The sequence below is a fragment of the Ictidomys tridecemlineatus genome, chromosome 13 (assembly GCF_052094955.1).
Source record: "Ictidomys tridecemlineatus isolate mIctTri1 chromosome 13, mIctTri1.hap1, whole genome shotgun sequence".
In the NCBI taxonomy this organism is placed as follows: domain Eukaryota; kingdom Metazoa; phylum Chordata; class Mammalia; order Rodentia; family Sciuridae; genus Ictidomys; species Ictidomys tridecemlineatus.
In genome coordinates this window covers 7,735,433-7,755,550 of record NC_135489.1, presented here as the reverse complement: position 1 = coordinate 7,755,550, position 20,118 = coordinate 7,735,433, and the positions used below count along the sequence as shown (strand labels likewise).

General features: G+C 36.8%; 1 protein-coding gene across 1 annotated transcript in view; it reads left to right on the top strand.

Annotated features, from left to right (window-relative positions):
• The window catches only part of Dok6 (docking protein 6), a 364,718-nt gene that overhangs the window by 147,412 nt on the left and 197,188 nt on the right, over positions 1 to 20,118 (top strand). The window contains exon 3 of the mRNA XM_078029901.1: positions 4,679 to 4,793. Coding sequence (XP_077886027.1) covers positions 4,679 to 4,793 — 115 coding nt within the window. The remainder of the gene's footprint in view (positions 1 to 4,678; positions 4,794 to 20,118) is intronic.

Here is a 20,118-nt window from a genome sequence, read left to right as displayed (position 1 = left end):
AGCAAGGTGTGGCTGTGGGGCTCCAGCCCAATAGCTGCTTCTTCAAAAGAGAAACAGACAGAACTTCCACTGATTGAAAAAGTCACTGAATGACAGCAAACGATGCCACTCATCCTTGAGACTTGTGTGGGCTATTTTCTCAAACTAAACCAAGCAGAGGATGAAAAAGGACGGAGGAGGGGAGGGCGTGGGGAAGTTCTGGGGAGTGTAATTTCCAAATTATGCCGTGTCCATGTGCAATACCGGATACCATTGTGAAGGAGTCCACTCATGTGTGCAGTTATAATGCACTAATTAAAATAACCATAGAGGGGGACCATAGAGTGAACCCAGTGAGGGGGGTGAGGAGGGGAGGGAGAGTGCTGGGAGGAGACTGAGCAAATTGTAAAGTGCATGTGACGATGGCTTCATGGGGGCCGCTGTCCTGTGTAATTGAACGCAACCATGAAAAGAGAACTGAGCAAGCCCCTGTCAAGAAAACAACTCACCATGTTCATTGAAAAATATAAAAATTCAGTTTTCAGGTGAAAATTATAATTCGAGAAACTTGCATCTATATTCTCAAGTTTGACAACTTTTCAAAACTTAGATTTTTTTTCTGAGATGTATTAAATTGAAGAGATGACAGCATCACACTGTTGATCGATAACTAAAACCCACATGATTCTGGAAACCAGAGAAGCAGCATCTGCCTGGAGAGGCCATGACATGCTCAGTGTGAATGAGTCCCACAGGCGAGCAAGGACTTGGGGCGCCTCTGTCGGGGCGCCTCTGTCAGAGCACCTGAGGCTGAAGGTAGAGGATGCTGGACCTCTGGTGCCTGCCATGTTTCCCCCGCCTGTCCATCAGTTTATGCTGTTGATTTTTTTTTTATTATTGGTTGTTCAAAACATTACAAAGCTCTTGACATATCATATTTCAAACATATGCTGTTGATTTTTGATATGAGACCACAAAAAATGCAAAATCCACAATACTTACTCTAATAAACTCTGATATTGTTGAATAAAAATATTTGGAAAAGGCCCCTGGGTAAGATTATAAATGGTTTCATGATATTGTTTGCCACTGCAAGATATTTTATATAATATATAACTTTATATAAAGTCTATCACTTTTGTGTTCCAAAGCAACATGAAATATTCATTGTTTTGAGATTCTACTTTGTTCAGGTAAGATTATCATTTGACAATATTGTCTGACTTTTAAATATTACTTCGATAAACTATGTTGGAGTAAAATTTGGCATTAATATTACTTGAATCGATTATTTAATCATTTAGACATTCAAAAGTTAGACTTTGTCTTTCTCTCCAGTGTATTAATCTTCAGAAACTTCAGAATTTCACATGATAATCTTAGAAGAGATTGTTACAAGAGAGAAACAAATATAAATAAGGTGCAGATTAAAACTAATTTTTGAGGCATGTGACAGAACTCTAACTCCAATGTGACACAGCAAGAGGACTGCTCCAGGTGCCTGAACAGCAACCCTGAATGAGGTCACAAATCCAGGTCACTAAAGATTTGGGAAAAATAGGTGACAAGTAACAACAAGCTCCTAAAGCGGTAGCACATAATTTTTCTTTGAATATAATGTATTATATGATATGAGTGAAATTTGGGGTCATGAATTGTTCATTTTAACTACTTCAATACTATCCCATCCTGATTGATATCAGAGGTACCAGCTTCCAAAATGAAGATCAAACGTTTTTAAATACGTGAAATACATCTGTACATTTCCCATTACTTAGAACACTACTTAATAATTGTGAGTATAGCGGAGCATTGTAAATTCTGAGTGGAAATGTGTATTTTCTCTTCAACAGTAACCCTCACGTGCAGTTAAAGTTTGCATGATACAGTGAAAGCATTGATCACTGCTCAAGCAAGTCAAAACTGCTACCCTTGTCAAAGAGAATTCTCACATTAGGTCCACTACAGAGACCCAACTACTCAAGAAATGAAGCAGGTGGAGTCAGCACTGGCTACAGGTCTCTCTTAAGTTGACCAATGATGGGGCTGTTACTTCCTCCAATCACCAGCTTTCTTATCTGTAACAAATATCCATGCTAATATCAACTCTTCAGGGTTTTGGGAAAATTGTGAGAAAAATATATATTGGGTCTAATGTAAAGAGAAAGCTCAAAATCCTGAATATTCTAACTACCAGCAGGGGTCATTTCTAGGGGTAGTGATGTGTCTATTCTAAACACAGTAGAAAAAAAAATTACTACACGTATCAGCTCTTCCACTTGGGGCCAAAATCTTGTTCTGAAGTTCCTCCAGATCGGGTCATGCAGAGACCTGGCACACACTGGTGCTAACAGATGATCTTATATTCATGGTTATAATAATCATCCATACCCAAATGACAAACCTTGTCTCTAAGTGTTCTGCGAAAGCAATGATGCCAGCTGTTTTGACCAGAATCCTGAAACGAAAGTTGAATTCACATTATGGAATCAACGGGCTTAAAAAATATTTCTTTTCATTTTATGTTTTCGCATGGGGTTAATGCATAATGGGATCAAGTACAGCAGGAGCTCCAGTGCAGGCCTCTGAAATTCCTAGCCAGTGTAATGTTGGTGTATGTGCATGGATGTGCTAGTGTGTGTGATTTATTACTTTATATGTGAAGGTTTGCAATGACAAGAAAGGAATGCACTGCAGCAAGTTAAATATCTTAGCTATTGCATTTACAAAATATTGAGTACCATTACTATGAGAATGATTCAGTGGAAATACACTGATAAATTGAGGAAAACACAACATTTCATAGGAAATTTAGCATTCTTTTTTTTAGTATTTGACAGACTAAGTTGAAAAAATTACAGAGAATATACTTTTTTTTTGCAAACAAACTTGTGATTATCAAATGAGACAAAAACTCAATAATTCTAAAAAGTGAGATTATAGATTACATAAAACAAATAAAAACTGACTTTCTGCAATTTCAAAGTCCTTCTCCTGATCTTCTTTTTGGGATAATGTTACAAACAAGATAGCATGTGCCCATTTCCATATGTACTAATGCTTCAATTTGTTCTTTCTTGCCTGTGACTTTTATTATTGATGTTTTCCTGTCTAATTCACTTCCTGCAATGTGAAATACAGTTATAAGTGCTAACTAAATTCTTATAGCATTAGATGCTATTGATGATAAATTACTATATATAAATCTACACATATGTACATTTGTGTCTTCAAATATATATAACATAGCTATGTACATACACTCTCACATACAGTCAACTTCTCATATCCACAGGTTCCTCACTTCTTGAAATCAGACCATGGATCAAAACTACTTGGAAAATTGTGTTTGTACTAAATATGCACAGATTTTTTCTATAGCTATTCCCTAAATTATATGATATGATAATTATGTATGTACCATTCACATCACATTAGCTATAAGTAATCTGAAGCTTAATTAAGTTATATGGGAGAATCTATGTAGGTTATGTGCAAATAATATGCAATTTTATATGACGGATTTGTGTATTCCTTGATTTTGGAATCAACAGGAGTGGGAAAGCTGAACAAATTCCCCACAAATACTGAGAGATGAGTATACATATAAATGTTGTGTGTGTGTGTGTGTGTGTGTGTATGTGCAGATAGATGGTCAAAAAGTTAACTTATTATTTACTTAGTTCTATGCTTATCAAAATATTAATCAGCAAAATAACACTCAAAAGCAATGTTGAAAATTCCATATTTTGAGAGAAGAAATTAAAGCATAGTCAAAAGATAATTTATTATAGGTTCCCACAGGATCATAGATATGACACCATAAAATGTCATAAAAAATATTAATGGGTATTATTATGTTAGTTAATTCTGCTTACTTTCTGCTAACAATACTGATCCAGGAACAGGAAACCTTTTAAGTTAAAATTTTAAAAATTCAGCATGTTGCAATATAATTTAGAAAAAAAAATTAACCCAAACATAATTATTGCAATGTTGTGTTGCAGAGAATTTGAAGAAGCATTTGGCCATTTTTATTGCTTGTGAGGAAAAATAAAAGAATCTTAACTTGTAGCATAACATGTACCAATAAAAAGTCAAGAAGTAAACTAGATAAATGCATTCTTTATTCATTTCTAAATGAATAAAACATCATTAACCTAGGTTCATAAATCCCAGATGAACTGTGGTGAGGGAAACGATTCATGGGGTCCACAAACACTGCGTTTTCCTGATAAGCAGATCCATTGTTGAAGGTTAGTTACTCAAAATTTTGGAGCCACCTCACTGATGGACAGGTGTCAGAGTGCTATCATTGTGGGACTTAGGAGACAGAGGAGATACTGAATGTAGTCAACCTTTAACAGATCTTAATGAGAATGCTTGTGCACCACAGCTGCTATGGTCTCCTGGGCGTGCCACTTTACTGAAAACATTGAGTCCATGAGGCAATCCTACATAGTTTTTAGACTATTTCAAAATGCAGCAAACAATATGAACTGTGACCAAAATTGAGTGCCCAAGGGAAGACATGGTGTTTCTTCCTTATTGTTTTTGACTATAGTTAATTAAAAATTAGCACAATAATCCCCTGGGAAGTGGTGTGAGGCAGTGATACCTGATCCTTGTGTTTAGCTCTCCAGTATAGAATGTATTCAGAACATTAAGTTAAAAATGTTTTTTTTTTTTTTCTTTCAAGGTAACTGAACTACACAACATCAAAAACATAACCAGGCTGCCTCGAGAGACAAAGAAGCATGCAGTGGCCATTATCTTTCATGACGAAACGTCAAAGACATTTGCCTGTGAGTCAGGTAAGCCATTACAGGCCCATCTACAGCTTGAGGACATGGAGCGGCTTCTGAGACAATGACCCAGGCAGATGAAGATGCGGTGTCTGGATTGGATGGCTCATTGTAATGAGAGGGCAGTGGAGGATGTTAGTCGAAAGTTCAACATACTGATTTCTCCAGGTGTTTTGGGTACTTATTGTTATCTCTCTGTGCCTTCTCTCAGGTGGTCTGAGAACTCTGGCACAGTTTCCATTCAAGCTTTGAGAATTAAGTAAATAATGAAATTATTTAGGGCGATGTTGAGTGAGTGAGCATGTGATTAGTATCCAGGTTTTTGCAGAACGTAGCTGCAGGTATTTTGTAGGGCAATAATAATGCCACTGTACAAAAGCCTGGCAAACTCAGCCTAACTCCCCAAACATTGCAGAACAGAATTTGGGCAGTGTGCTGCTTTCACTGGTTCTTGGTACCGCAAATAAGTACATTTCAGATTGAATTTCAACATGCCGGTTTATAAAGCACTCCGACAGTGGTGAGATGCAGAACTTTTTAATTTGAACTTGCAATATATTCTTCATGTCATGTATGAGTTGACAATGCTTTTCAAAGATTTTGCTCAAAGAAACAATGTATTTGCTTTATAATGCATGTTCCCAAAAATATGAAGGGCTCGAAATATGTGAATTTAAAATGGTTATGTAATCTTAGGAGAAGATTCTTAATTTTTTTTTAAAAAAATGAAATTTCTGGTTTATAGAAAGTTGATAGGTCGGTCTAATTACTGCTAAGTCATATTATTCTAAAGCTGCTGATGTCACTGTGCGTGACTGAGACTGCTCACACCCCTCATCTGAGCTGACCTTAGTCTTCCTGGCTGACCTGGAATGCGTCAAAGTGCCCTTCTTTCCTTGGATGCCTTTATTCATCAGTCCTTCTTCATTTGCCATCTGACCATATATCATCCTTCAAAACAGACTTTTTGGAGGTACAGAGATGTCTGAGATTGGTACTATAAATCCCCGTCTTGTAACAGTACCCGTCTCAGCCTTATTGATATATTGTTATCCCAAAATATTTTTACCTTCTTGTTCACTGTCTTAAAACAGTCTAGTCACTTCAATTTTCTCTGAGCTCTTAAATATATAATGTTAATGTCTCTTATTAAATTAATAACAGCCAGAAAATTAGTTTTCAAAAACACGATAAAAATGATTTTCATTAATTTAATTGTTATTTTTCACGATGGTTTGACTTTTTTGAAATCATAGTGAGCAATGTTCTGCATGTATAAGTGCAACTGGAGTCTGTTATTTTTGGAAAGAATGATATTTAATTATGTTTTTTAAGTAACAATCTTATTTAGATATTCTTTAGAGAGACACTGGCCTAATTTGTGTTTATTTAGTTACTTAAACATTCAATAGATTGCCTTTTATATTGTGAATTTTTTACTGAGATTATAGTGGAAACATTATTTAATGCAATTTTACATTTACCCAGATGGCTTTTCTGATTTAAACAGCTATAATCCATTCTTTATTTAAATTCCTATCACTTTTTTTAAAAAACCAAGTTTGAGATTAACATGGAAACTGCCCTCTTTTAATTTTTTATTTTCTATAAAGTTGGGGAGAATGCACACACACACACACACCATCTCCTCCTGAATACATACCCCTGCTGCTCCATGGCATTTTTCCAGGTATCACCTGAATTTCCTCTCCTTTATGGGACACAAAGTATCTACCAGTGCATCAAATAAAAACAGGCTCTTACTTCCATTCTGACACTTAAAGTAATTTCAGTGAAGATATATTATTTTTATCATCCCAAGAACCCAGACTAGAAACATTCACTTCCATAAGATATTGATGTTGGTACATAAGAAGTTCCTGTGCACGTAACTCAAGGTCAGCAGGACTCGGCCTCAACTTCAACATGTAGTGTTTGGAATTCTCAATGGTGACTGGAAGAATGTCATTGAACTCCACATCACAGAGCACCTGGGTCTCCAGAGAGTGTCATTGCAGCAGGTGGCACCAGCCCCTCCAGTCCTGGTGCTGCGGTCTGAGCATTGTATCTTTACATACAGCTCAGCACAGACGAAACCCACTCCTCCCTGGGTCAAGTTAACAAGTGCATTTGAACAATTTATAGAAAGGCTATAAAGATCAAGAATTTTTAAATAAAATTTGATTATACATAGCATCCAGGTCTTGGTTTCTAATAACAGGAATCGGGGAATGAGTCCATGCTAATATAAGTAATTAACTGAATAAGTAAATAATGGGAGCAGATAGACAAATGTCCCATAGGAAAATTCCAAATAATTCATGCAGAGGCCCTGTCCTCAGGAGTGATGCACGACTCCCCACTCTGTGACTGTGAGCTGCCCAGGTGACTTCCTTCCAAAGGAAAGAGCATAGAAAGGGGTGGGGGAGAGAGAAGAGCTAGACCAGACGGTAGGGAAGCTGTCAGAGACCACCTCAGCCACGGTCAAGGTCCCCATCAGCACAGCACTTGACCTCATCACCTTCCTCCCAGCAACCCACAACTCAGTGTAACCATGAGAAAAACATCACACAAATCCAAACTGAGGGGCATTCTACAAGGTGCCCGACCAGTACTCTTCAAAACCTTGAAGGTTGACAAAATCTGAAAGTCTGAGAAACTGTCACATCCAAGAGGAGCAAAAGGAGTCATGAGGAGAAAACGTAAGTGGCATCCTAAATGAGACCCAGAAACAGAAAAAAGGGCCACGGGACAAAACCGAGGACACGTCAGTGAGGAGTGAGGAGACCTTAATAAATCATCAATTAGGACCACTAATTAATAAGAATGTATCAACATCGTTTCATCAACGTTAGCAAATGCACATAGCGAAAGTAAGGTGTCAATAACATAATGAATGTAAGACTTAATAACAGAGAAAATGGGCACACAACATCCATATTATCTAAGCAGTAATGCTTTACAACTGATGCTATATCAAAATAAGAAATATTTTTTTAAAAAAATTAATGTGGAACTGACATAAAATATATATCAATGAATTAGATTAAGTATAATAAAAGTGCAATGCATTTTAAAGGATTTAAGTTTACTAAAGAAAATTGGATATTAGAATCCATAGTAACTGAATCTTCACCTCCTCAATTGCAAGTGAGCCAACGGCTCATCTGGAATGCCACTGAGGAAGAAACTACAATTGCATCATCACAAAAGAGTTCTTGAACCCCTTGGGGACAAAGATGACTTTGTAACCTGCCTGTAATCTGGATCAGTCACCCCTGCTGATGCCATAACTCCCTTCGTAGCCTGTTGACTCAGAGGTACGAGGAGCACAAAGTGGCGAGGGGGAGTCTTAACTTCCAGTTCAGTGAAATCTCTGTTGTACCCCCCAGAAGAAGCGTTCTTCTCTCTGGATCTAAGATGTCTAGGCCAGCAGAGCATCAGGTTACAGGAACAGGAAGCAAAAGCTTTCCTAGTGGGTCACTAGGGGTGGTAGGGAGTGGTGCCATCCCTGTCTCCACCCCTTGGTTCCTGGACCCATGAATTCTTGCAATGGGAGAGCAGTACCATATAGTGGATGCTGACGTAGAGGATAGACACTTCTGGAGAACCTTGCCCCAGGCCTCACTGTATTGCCATCTAGCAGGCCCTGGAACTGCATCTTCCAAAAGTCCATTCCATTATTCCATCAAACCAGCTGCTTCAGGACAGTAGAGAACAGAGTCCTCACACTAATTTCCAATGAAGATGCAGAGAAGAGTGTGTTCTCATATGGCTAGATGGAGCATGAATTGTATTAATTATTTTTTCAGGGAAAATGGCAAATATATATATATATATATATATAATATGTATATTATATCTAATATATCATACTTATTATGTTATATATTATATGTTATATATATTATATATTAGTATATATATTTAGTGTATATATTTATATATTTAATCTTATATATTTAGTATTTATATATTTATATATATTTTAGTGTATGTATATGTATTTTAGTATATATATATACACACACATATATATACATATATATATATATATATATATATTTAGTGTATACACACACACACACACACACACACACACACACACACACTTTGGGACCATATCCCACATAAACATACATGCCAGCACATGAGGATGTGGTTTAAGTACACAATGTATAATGGAAAAATGGAAATAAGTACCTATAAAGTGAATAGTTGAATAAACAATGGTATATCCTTATCAAGAAATATGTGCTCATTAGAAATAGTTTTACATGCAAAGCAACTGTTTTAGTTAGCATTTTTGTCATCGTGACCAAAAGACTTGACAAGAACAATTTAGAGGTGGAAAAGTTCATTTTGGCCCATGGTTTCAGAGGGTCAGTTCATGGTCTGAGGATTCCACAGCTCTGGGCCCAACATGAGGCAGAACACTGTGGCAGAAGGGCGAGGTGGAAGAATCAGCTCAGGACATGGCAAGCAGGAAGTAAAAAGAGTGAGCTCCACCCAGCAAGGACAAAATGTACCCCCTACTACCCTGCTTCCTCCAGCCACAACCTACCTGCCTACAGTAGCCACCCAGTAATCCATATCAGTGGATTAATCCACTGATTAGTTTACACATCTCACAACCTAATCATTTCACTCCTGAAAATTATTGCAATGTCTCACACATGAGCTTTTGGGGAACACCTCATCTCCAAACCATAACAGCAACTATCAGAAAGTATATGTGAGATAATCACATATTGTAAAGAAAACAGAGAGAGAGAGAGCTTTAGCAATTTTACCAGGGTGAGAGAACATGATGATGAGCTGTATGAAAAAGATTTTTGGGGAAAAATGCAAATAAAAGAGGGAAAGAAACAAAATAAAATAAATAACAAAAAAAGCAAGCATGTAATTTATTCTATTCATATGAAATCATTCATGTGTGAACAGGGGCATAAATGTGTCCAATTTTAAAACTTAAGTTAGTACCAATAAATACAAACTAAACCTCCAGGAAGTTCAGAGTGGTGCACCTATACCATAGGCAAATGTAAGAAGAAAAAAACACAGCTGAACCATGGACTTCTCAAGGCACAGAGAAACCAGATTTGCTGTGCACTGCTGTGGGAATTCAAAACATTGCAATCATTCTGAAAAAACAAAATGTTTGGCAGACTCATAAAATTAAGCATGCAATGACCATTCAAGCCAGTAATTGCACTCTTGGGCATTTATCCTAGGAAAAAAAATGAAAATGCACACATACATATACAACCTGTGTGTGAATGTTCACAGCAGATTTATTCAAAGAGCCTAAAGCTGGAAAGAACCCACAAGTCCTTCTACAGACAGCGTACATCATGCCATAGAATACTCCACAGGGGGAATAACTATTAGTACATTCAGCAATTTGGATAAATCTTGAGGGTATTATACTAAGTGAAAATAAAAAGCTGATCTCAAAAGTCTAGTATCATGTGACTCCTTTTGTTTAATATCTGTGAAATGACAATTTTAGAAATGGAGAACATATTGGTAATTGAGACAGGTTAAGAGTGGGGTTGGAGGCATGGGGACGGGAGAGGTGTATCATGGTAAAATGGTAATGTGACCTGGAATCTGAGTAATGCAGTACTTTGATTGTGGCAGTACAAACAGAAACCCCCCAAGTGATAGATTATATAGAATTTACACACACATACATATGTAGAACTGGGGAAATCTGAATAAGACTGGTCAGTGCTCTATGGAAATACAGTGTTGTGACATGATACTACAATGTTACAAAATACTACCATGGGCAGAGTGCCGGGAGGAAAACTGGACAAAGTGTACCCAGGCTATCTCAATCTCTGTATTAGTATGTTCTATTTATATGAATCTGCAATTCTATCAATCAACTTTAAACAAATCAGATCTGTATTATTATGAGGTTATCCATGATGTATTTTCAAGTTGTAAAGAAAAAAAAGGATTAGAAAGTTACGTGAGAGCCTCTTTGGTATAATTCGGACGTGGTAAAAAGAAACTAGTAATACCAAACAACAAGAAAACTAATCCTCAGTGTGTGCCTGGGTGGCTGTGCATGTTTTATGAGCGTGGAGGCTCTGCCTGTGTGTGTCCTGCTCCTCTCCCAACATGGAAGCCTTGGGGGGGCGCTGCCGTCTCTGCCTCCCAAGCCTCAGCCCCACTCTTCATCCTGCCAATGTCCACGTCCTTCCATTTGGGGCACCACTGTCTCCTGCTTCCTGCTTCCTCATCTTGCATGGAGACTTTGTTCCAGCCCCCACTGCTCCCTGACTCTGGGCCTCACACACTCTGCCCCAGACACCTCTGCTCTGCCAGTTTCCACGCTCCGTGAAGAACATTGGTTTCTAAAATGACACCTTTTCCCTAAGATGATTTACAGTATTCAGTAAGATGTGTTATTATCTTATTATTCCTTTTTTCCTTAGAAACACTTTTTCAGAAGATTCTCTTTAGTTTTCTGCTTCTCATGCTTTACATCATCTAGAAAAGATGCTGTCCCAGATCCACAGATTCAGAATAAAGTTGATAGGCATGCAACTCTACCTTCCTGTTGATTAGCATTTCTAAGCTTTATTAAGGGACTGTTGACAAGAGAAATTTACCCGTATTTAAGTTCCACAGTATGATGCTTTGGAGTATATTACATTATAAAATCATCATCCCCCTGACCCATGTCACCTCACATAGTTATCATTTTCTTTTTTCTTCTTCTTTTTCTTTTGTGTGTCAAGAACTCTTAAGATCTTCCCTCTTGAACTGTGTAGAATGCTTAATTTTAGAAAGACTGTCTGCATAAAAGCAGAATAGGGCAAGGGTCCCTTCTGTAAAGCTTCTGTATTTCAGATACTCATCCCAGATCACAGAACGTTTTTATGTTTTTGATAATAGAACTGGCTTAACAAAAAGTTAGGCGATAGAACAATAGAGTTTCATTATGTTAAACCAGTTGCACAGTCAAATATGTCAAGCTATTGCAAATTTAGAATGTATAACGCAAAAGTATAACACAAAATAACGGCTTGTAGATATCTAGGACAAAGGAGGAAGTTGATTTTATTACACGTAAAAGGCCAGATTAGAATGTGACATTAGAAAAATCCTCAGTGCTCCTGCCCAGAGTCGCAGGGTTTGGGGTAAACACGAGACTTCCGTTTCCAATGACATCAGTCCAGTGCTTTTTTGAGCAGTCCATTGCTCTGGGAGGAAAGGGGGACATTTTGGCTTACTGACTGTTCAGTACAGAAGACAACTTGGACAAAGTTGGAGCAACTTCTATTTCTAGCTGACTCAGCCATCATGGAATAGAAATGCTGGTTTATGACCATCTGCTTCTTAGCTACTCGGCTAAGAGAGGTGGAAGAATTTATTAAAAACAGAATGTAGTGGGCTTCTGTGATCCAAAACGTGTTGGGATTCTGAAGCTAACTCTGCAGAGAAAGTGTCATGCATGTAGCAGCAACAAGGGCCGAGACTTTGAATCTGTGACGATGCTCTTCACAGACTCGCATTAGAGAAAAACACCAACTTTCTGTCGCTCCTTCTCATGCAAAATTTAAATTATTTTGGTAAAATTTGGGCATGGTTCTCTCTGGTTGTGATGAGAATTAAATCAGAGACAGAAATGATTTGAGCAAAGTGTGCTACAAGGTTTTTCCTGAGTGTCTAGGATGTCTGTGAAATGGGTAGGTTCAGCGGACAGGAGCCCATGCCCAGCACCAAAATCACTACTGAGGTGCGTTGATTCCACCTAAGAACAAGTATGGCTGAGAGGGGGTTAGGATATTAAAAAGAAGAGAGAACTAATTTGCTGTGAGAAGAAAATACAGAGGCTAATGAACAATTTCGAACAAGTGTAGTACCTAAACTATCGATGCATCCTGGTTCACTCTCCAACTAAAGACTAAAGTGCTTTAGAAATTAGCAGCTTGATGGGGGCTGGGGATGTGGCTCAAGCGGTAGCGCGCTCGCCTAGCATGCGTGCGGCCCGGGTTCGATCCTCAGCAGCACCACATACCAACAAAGATGTTGTGTCCGCCAAGAACTAAGAAAAAATAAATAAATGTTAAAATTCTCTCTCTCTCTCTCTGTCCCCCTCTCTCTCTCACTCTCTCTTTAAAAAAAAAAAAAAAAAAAAAAAAAAAAAATTAGCAGCTTGAGAGTGAAGTCTATTACATATCCTGAAAATCTCCTTTCTGCCCCAAACTCCAGTGGTTTACTTTTCAGGTTTCAGCCTGTCTAGTTGGTGTGCCTGCTTCTGTACTCGGATACTAAAGGAAGCTGTCACCTCCTGACTCTGTGGTCCCAGCACAGCCACCAAGCTGCCCTTCCCACAGGGAAGCCTTCCCTGACCCTGTGACCTGTCACTAGGCCAGCCAAGATTTGCCATCGGCAGCCAAACTCAGAAAGTGATTTTAGGACTACTATTGTGCAAGAGTCTAGAAACTGTTTTTTTAGGTTTTATGGACGATAAGCACACACTGTTAGTTTGAAAATGGCCAATGGGGAAGCATTGTTTTTCTCAGTTCTTATTTTATACATTAAGAAAATGCACTTATGCTTTATTTTTATGATTTACATGAAGTATAATACCTTTGATGTGCCATTCCATACAATACCATATGTTACTATTGTATACAGAATTGTGTTTTTTTTCCTGAGAAGTCAAGCCTTCTATAATTGGGTGCCAGACTTTTTGAAATCTTTGAAGCAGAAAAGTGATTTGAATGTTTTTCTGCAGAAAAAAAAATTCCTTTCATTTAAAGGCTGATAAGGACTTAGAAAATATTGAGTGTGTTTATTAAAGTTCCATCCATCTTAATGAACTAATAAGAATATGTAATATTTTTTTGAACTTTTTAGAAAACAGTGCACATAATATTTAGTAGTGCAAAAGGCTTTAAGACTGAACTTTTAAAAATTTTTTTTGTCAACTTGTCCTGTACATTTCCGTCCATTGGTTAAAAACAAAAGATTCACTACAAACAGATCAGAAGATAACTTAAAAATGCATAGTGCTCTGCTAGCACAAAACAGAACAGTAGCATAAAAAGAATTTGCAGTGAATTGATTAGTTTATCCTAAAAAAATTGCATATTCAAGTCCTAACCCCAGCGCCTGTCATACAGGTGACCTTATTCTGAAATGGGGACCTGTGCACATCTAATCAAGTAAAGATGAGATGGGCCTGCACCAATGTCAACTCTACTGTTGTATTTATGAGGAAAGAGGGAGACTTTGGGATACAGACATACACAGAGGAGACCTGGAAAAAGGTTTGTGGAGAGGGAGGCAGAGAATGGAAAGATGGAGCTGCAACCAGGGAACCCTAGCGTTGCCAAGGCCACCAGGAGCTGGGAGGGAGCCAGCAGCAGATCCCCTTCAGCCTCCAGGAGACACTGACACTGACAATGACTTAGGACTCATCTACAGAACTGTGAGCAGCTAGATCTTTGTTGCCTTAAACTATCCAGTTTGTGATAATTTGTGCTGGCTGTCCTAGGAAAACAGTATAGAGCTCTTCCAAATCAAGTTTTAAAACATTGATCAATGGTTGCTGAGTTACAGTCAGGAGCAAGAAGTCTGGTGTCACCATTGCACACTTGGGTGACTACAGATAACAACAATCTACTGTACAAAAAGCCAGAAGATAGGATATTGAAAATGTTTGCCCTTGGCTAAAAACAAAGTTCAAACTCTTGAAGACTTCTTAGCTGCTTTCGCACCTTGGTCTTTCTTTTTCAAAATGATTCCTTTAAAAACAAAGAGGAATTTCAGAATTTCTTATTTGCCATTATTCATGGAATGAATGCCTTTTTCTATCTACCTACCTACTGAAACCAAAAATTTTATACAAATGATAGATTGTTAAGAAATTATTTTATTTTTCAAGTTACACACCCACACACACACACCCACATACACACATGTACATATATATATTTGCAGTGTTGGAAATGTATATATATATATATATTCAAACATTTTTATTTCAAACGTTTATATATAAAATAATTAAAATATTCATATATAGACAAATATGTATCTAGCACCTATTATTATGTACTTGTTTTATGTGTCACTTTAAAAATTTAATTAATAAAAAAGTTAAAACTGGTCATGGTAGTACATGCTTATAATCAGTGACTTGGAAGGAGAAGGCAGAAGGATCTCAAGTTCAAGGTCAGCTTGAGCAACTTCATGAGACTTTCCCTCAAAATAAAAAATAAAAAATTGGGGGATATGACTTAGTGGTAGAGCGGCCCTGGGTTCAATTCTCAGTCCTGAAAATATATGTGTATGTGTATACACATACACACACACAGACACACACACACACACACACACACACAAGAACATGAAAAATTTAATAATTTCTTAACTACCTGTCATTGGTATACAATTTTGGGTTTCACTAAGTAGGTGGATAGAAAAAGGCATTCATTCCATGAATAATGGCAAATAAGAAACTCTGAAAATCCTCTTTGTTTTAATGGAATCATTTTGAAACAAACAATCAAAAAAAAAAAAAAAAAAAGACCAAAGTGTGGAAGCAGCTAAGAAATCATCAAGAGTTTGAACTTTGTTTTGAACATAAACGGGACAAATCAATTCCTTTTTTGAAAAAATAAAAATAACTTTTTTCTGATTATCAAAATCATAGACTTTTCTCTAAAATTACAGCCAGTGTTATACATGAACAATTCACAAAGCACAAACTTCAAAGTTCCAAGTAAAATATAACAAGTGGGTAAAATGCATAATTCAGCTTTGAGCCGGCGGGGGGAGAGGTGCCACAGAAGGGAAGCTGAAACATGGAGAATGTTTTTAAGAGGGCACGCCGGGCTCTGAGGCCCCTCTGAGATGACCGTGGGACAGATGTGCACTTCAACAGCAGGACTGCAGGCTCCACAGAGGGCCTTGGGCCTCTGCTCCTGGAAAACGCCCCTCCCCTGGCTGGGCTGTTGTCTTCACAGTACCTTCCTGGTTCTGGACAACCAAGCTGAAGACCCATGTGAAACGAACCAGAATCTTGTCACTCACTTTCAGCACCAAATGCCCCTTCGCATCCCCACGTGCAACTTCTAAAATGTGGATTTACCAGCAAAGAGGACCAAAATCACAAGTAAAGAAGCACAGTGGGTAAAAGTCAGAAAACAGACAAATTCCTGTGTGAGGACGATCATCCAAGTGCTTTTTAATAGAATAGAAAAGTTGATGACCTACTTTTTCATCAGTTTGTCAATGATGTCAAAAAAGTATTTTTGCAGCAACTTAAACTGATGATGTAAATTTGTATTTGTTAGTGTGAAAAGATACATATTACATCCAGTGAAAACTAGAGTTTGCAGTACATATACCATAAAGATACCCCATATATTTTTTGAAGGGTTGTCAGGGATTGAACCAGGGGCACTTAACTACAGAGCCACAAGTCCAGCCCCCTTTTTTTGCATTTTATTAGAGATGTCTTCAAACATACATGAATGCATACACATATACTCAAACCCATGTGTGCACACAAATGTACAAATTTGTCATAAAACATGAAGTCCTGAAAATTCATCTCAATGATTCTGTTTTCTAATGGGGATGCCAGTTATATTTATTTTATATTTTTGTATTCTAGAAATTAACTAGTATGTATTTATTTTGTTATTTTAGGAATTACTAAGTATCATGCATAGATAATAAATATTACAAATACTTATGAACCTACTAATCACCTTATGAAATAAATACAGCACAGTATACATACATGATTCTTGCTTTTGTTACAATTACATCAGTCACTAAAACTGTAATACAACACTTTGAATGTTTTGTTTTGTAGATATTTGTAGTTTATACAACTTTCACATTTACAAGTATTACTAAAAGTGATAGCTAATTGTTTTGCAGTTTATGAAATTTATATAACTGTATCATACTCCATTCATTGGCAAGTTGCCTTTTTTCCTCAAGATTGCACTTGTTAATTTTTTCTTTGATAAACATGACTCTAATTATTAATTTTGCATCATTACAGGGTTATACCATGCTGTATTTTAGATAGCTAAACTATATTCTTAAAAATACATGCTTATTTAAGTTGGTATCCATCAGAATAATTACATGGTTCTTTCCCTTTAAACAATTAATAGGATATATTACAATAACACATTTCCTGGTACTGACTATTTGAGGTCAAGGTTAGGGTCTAGACTGTAGTCCAGCAGACTGTGTTCAAATTATCTCTGTGCTTCTGATTCTTTCTCTGAAAACTGGACCAATAGCAGTTTCATCTCATGAAATGTTGTAAGGAATGTTTAATGTGAAAATAACAAAGCTGGCCCATATTAAGCAATTGATAGGTGGTAGTTAATATTATCATCTTTAAAAGTCAAGAGTGAATTGAAAGATTATTTTTAATAAAAAATTCTGTAACACATAGGAATTGCATAATCCTACTCCCAGGTGTGGTGCATCTGTGGACTTTTTGTGCTCTCCTAGTCCAGGTTTGGCATCAGGATACATAAAAGAATTGCAAACTGTTCCTGTTTTTGAGCTCTAGCACAGTTGAAATAACAAATGAAATATTGCTTTTACATTGCTCTGAAATCATCTTAGCCCAGTCCATTTTGAAGGGCACTTTGTTTACAGATGTCACTCAGGTCCTCTACACCTATTTGAACGCATTCTACTAATTTGGGTTTTCTGGAACACCACCAGCTCTTCCTGGTTTTCAGTTTCCTCTGCATGATGAAGTGGGCATCAATTGCATGGTTCAAATCCTGGTCTCCTACTCTCCGTGATGTTTGGGAGAAAGTTACTTTATTTCCACAAAGCTCGTCTTTGATATGTTTAAAAGGTTAACTGCCAAAAGCCCTGAAATTGTTGGCCACTCTGCACAGTGACTGAGACTCAGCAAGTGCCCTGTGGATGCTATTATCACCTTTCATCTTGTTATTTTTATTTGGTTTTGTTTGCTTATCAATTTTCTTCTCACTACTAATACTGTGCACTAGTATTTCCTTCTCTTTTCCTTTTTAAGCTCTAGAGAATGTGTAGGAAGGTATTATTTATTTTTGCTGTATTGTATGTCAAGCACATTACGGAAGCAAGGGGAAGAAGGGTCCAAGAAGCTCATTCTATCATGAGAGAGATTGTAATGGTTGATTCTTGAATTCAGGCTGCATAGAGAGGTAATGTGGATTAGAAGCAGGTGTTTGAGTTTGAAAATATGTCTGGATAAGCAATGGATTGATGTTCTTGGTGGTTAAAGTAGTGTTGGAACTGAGATGCTCAGTGCAGTAAATGGGAAACTAGGAGGGTCTCCCCTGAGATTACCAGTCCATGCTTAAGTCTCTCTCTCCAACACACTGACATCATTTCCCATGGATACCCACCTGAGTGGGATTGCTGAATCATATAGTAGTTCTCTTTTTTAGCTCATTTGAGGAGCCTCCATCCTGTTCCTCATAATGGATATAGGAATTTATATTCCCGTTACAATGTACAAGGGTTCTCTTGAAAATAGCTTCAGGGAGAGATGTGAAGTTTATTTAGACATCTTCCTTGCCCAAAATAGTTGATTCTTCAATCATAGAAGCCAATGCTTTGATAATATCCAGTACCCCAAAATAGTTGTTGCTTATTATAGCATGTTTCAAAGTGATAAATGATCTTTTTCTTAGAAAGACAATAATATCAAAATTGCTTTAAAATGGATTTGAAATGATCTTACTACAAAAAAGTGCTAAGTATGTGTGGTGATAAATATTTCATCAGCTCGATATAATATTTCCACAGTGTAAATACATCAAAACATCACATTGTATCCCATAAATATCCCCAATATTCATCAACTCAAAATTTAAATTTAAATAGAAGAAAGCAGTTGGTAAGAGCCAGGGACCAAATACTAGGGTAATTCAATGGCTGTCATTATTTTTTTTTCCATTTTTTGATTTAATTTTTAATTGGTTTATATTAATTATACAGAATAGTGGTGATGTGTATGTTTGGACATTTATATTACATGATTTGATCAAATCCATTCTCCTCTCCTCTTCCCTCCCTCTGATCCCCTTCTTCTACCCTCGTAGAAGTGGGACTTCTGGCAGTCCTCCACCTTCATGAGATCCCTTGTTTTTCTTACTTTTTTCCTCTCTAGCTTCCACATAAGAAAGGAAACATACCACTTTTGACTATCTGAGTCTGGCTTATTGCACTTAACATGATGTTTTCTATTTCTACCAATTATCCTCCAAATGACATGATTTAATTCTTCTTTATGGCTGAATAAAACTGCATTATGTGTATATAACACATTTTCTTTATACATTCATTTGTTGACAGACACAAAAGAATGTTAGTTTCAAATAGTTCTAGTGTAGTAGAAGATTTTTTGGTGATTTCACAATTGGACACCTAGACTGAATCCATAATTTAGCTGTTGTGAATTGTACTGCAATAAACATAGGTACATATGCATCACTAAAGTATGCTCTGACTTCTTTTGGATGAATGCTGAAGAATGGTATAGCTCTCTGAAGAGAGGTCCAGAGGAGGTATTAGAGAATGAATTTGATCAAATCATGTAATATAAATGTACAAACATACACATCACCACTATTCTGTATATGGTAGTTCCACTTTTAGTTTTTTGAGGAAACCTCATATGATTTCCAAAGTGGCTATACTAATTTACATTCCCTACCTCCTTACTAGTATTTATTGCTATTTGTTCTATTCTAACTGGCATTAGATAGAATCTCAGTTTAGTTTTTATTTGTCTTTGCCAGATGATTAAAGATTTAAACCATTTTCAATAAAAATTATTGGCCATTTGTACCTCTTTTGAGAAGTGTCTATTTAGTTTGCCCATTTATTGAATAGATAATTTGATTTTTATTGGTATTTAGTTTTTTGCATTCTTTCTATATTCTGGACATTAGTTATATTTCAGAAGAGTAATGAACCAAAATTTTCTCCCAATCTGTCGACTGAGAGAAAATGATCTTAAAGTGCTTAAAAATAATATAATTAAAAGTTTATTCTAATATAATTCTCATACTTGCTTTATGGAAGCATTTAATTTTATTCAAAAATGATACAATTTTGTTAGATTCAAATAGTCTGGGTACAGTGACAGATTTAGTGTTACTTTCACATTTGGATTTTCAGTTTTTCTGGATTCCAGAGCCAGAAACCTGTTAACACCCACTGTGCCTGATAACCATGCTAAGAAAGACCAGGCAGGATGTCCACTTAATTTTCAAAAGAAATCTTTCTGTTTTTTTTTTTTTCTGTTTTCCAGACATGCACATTC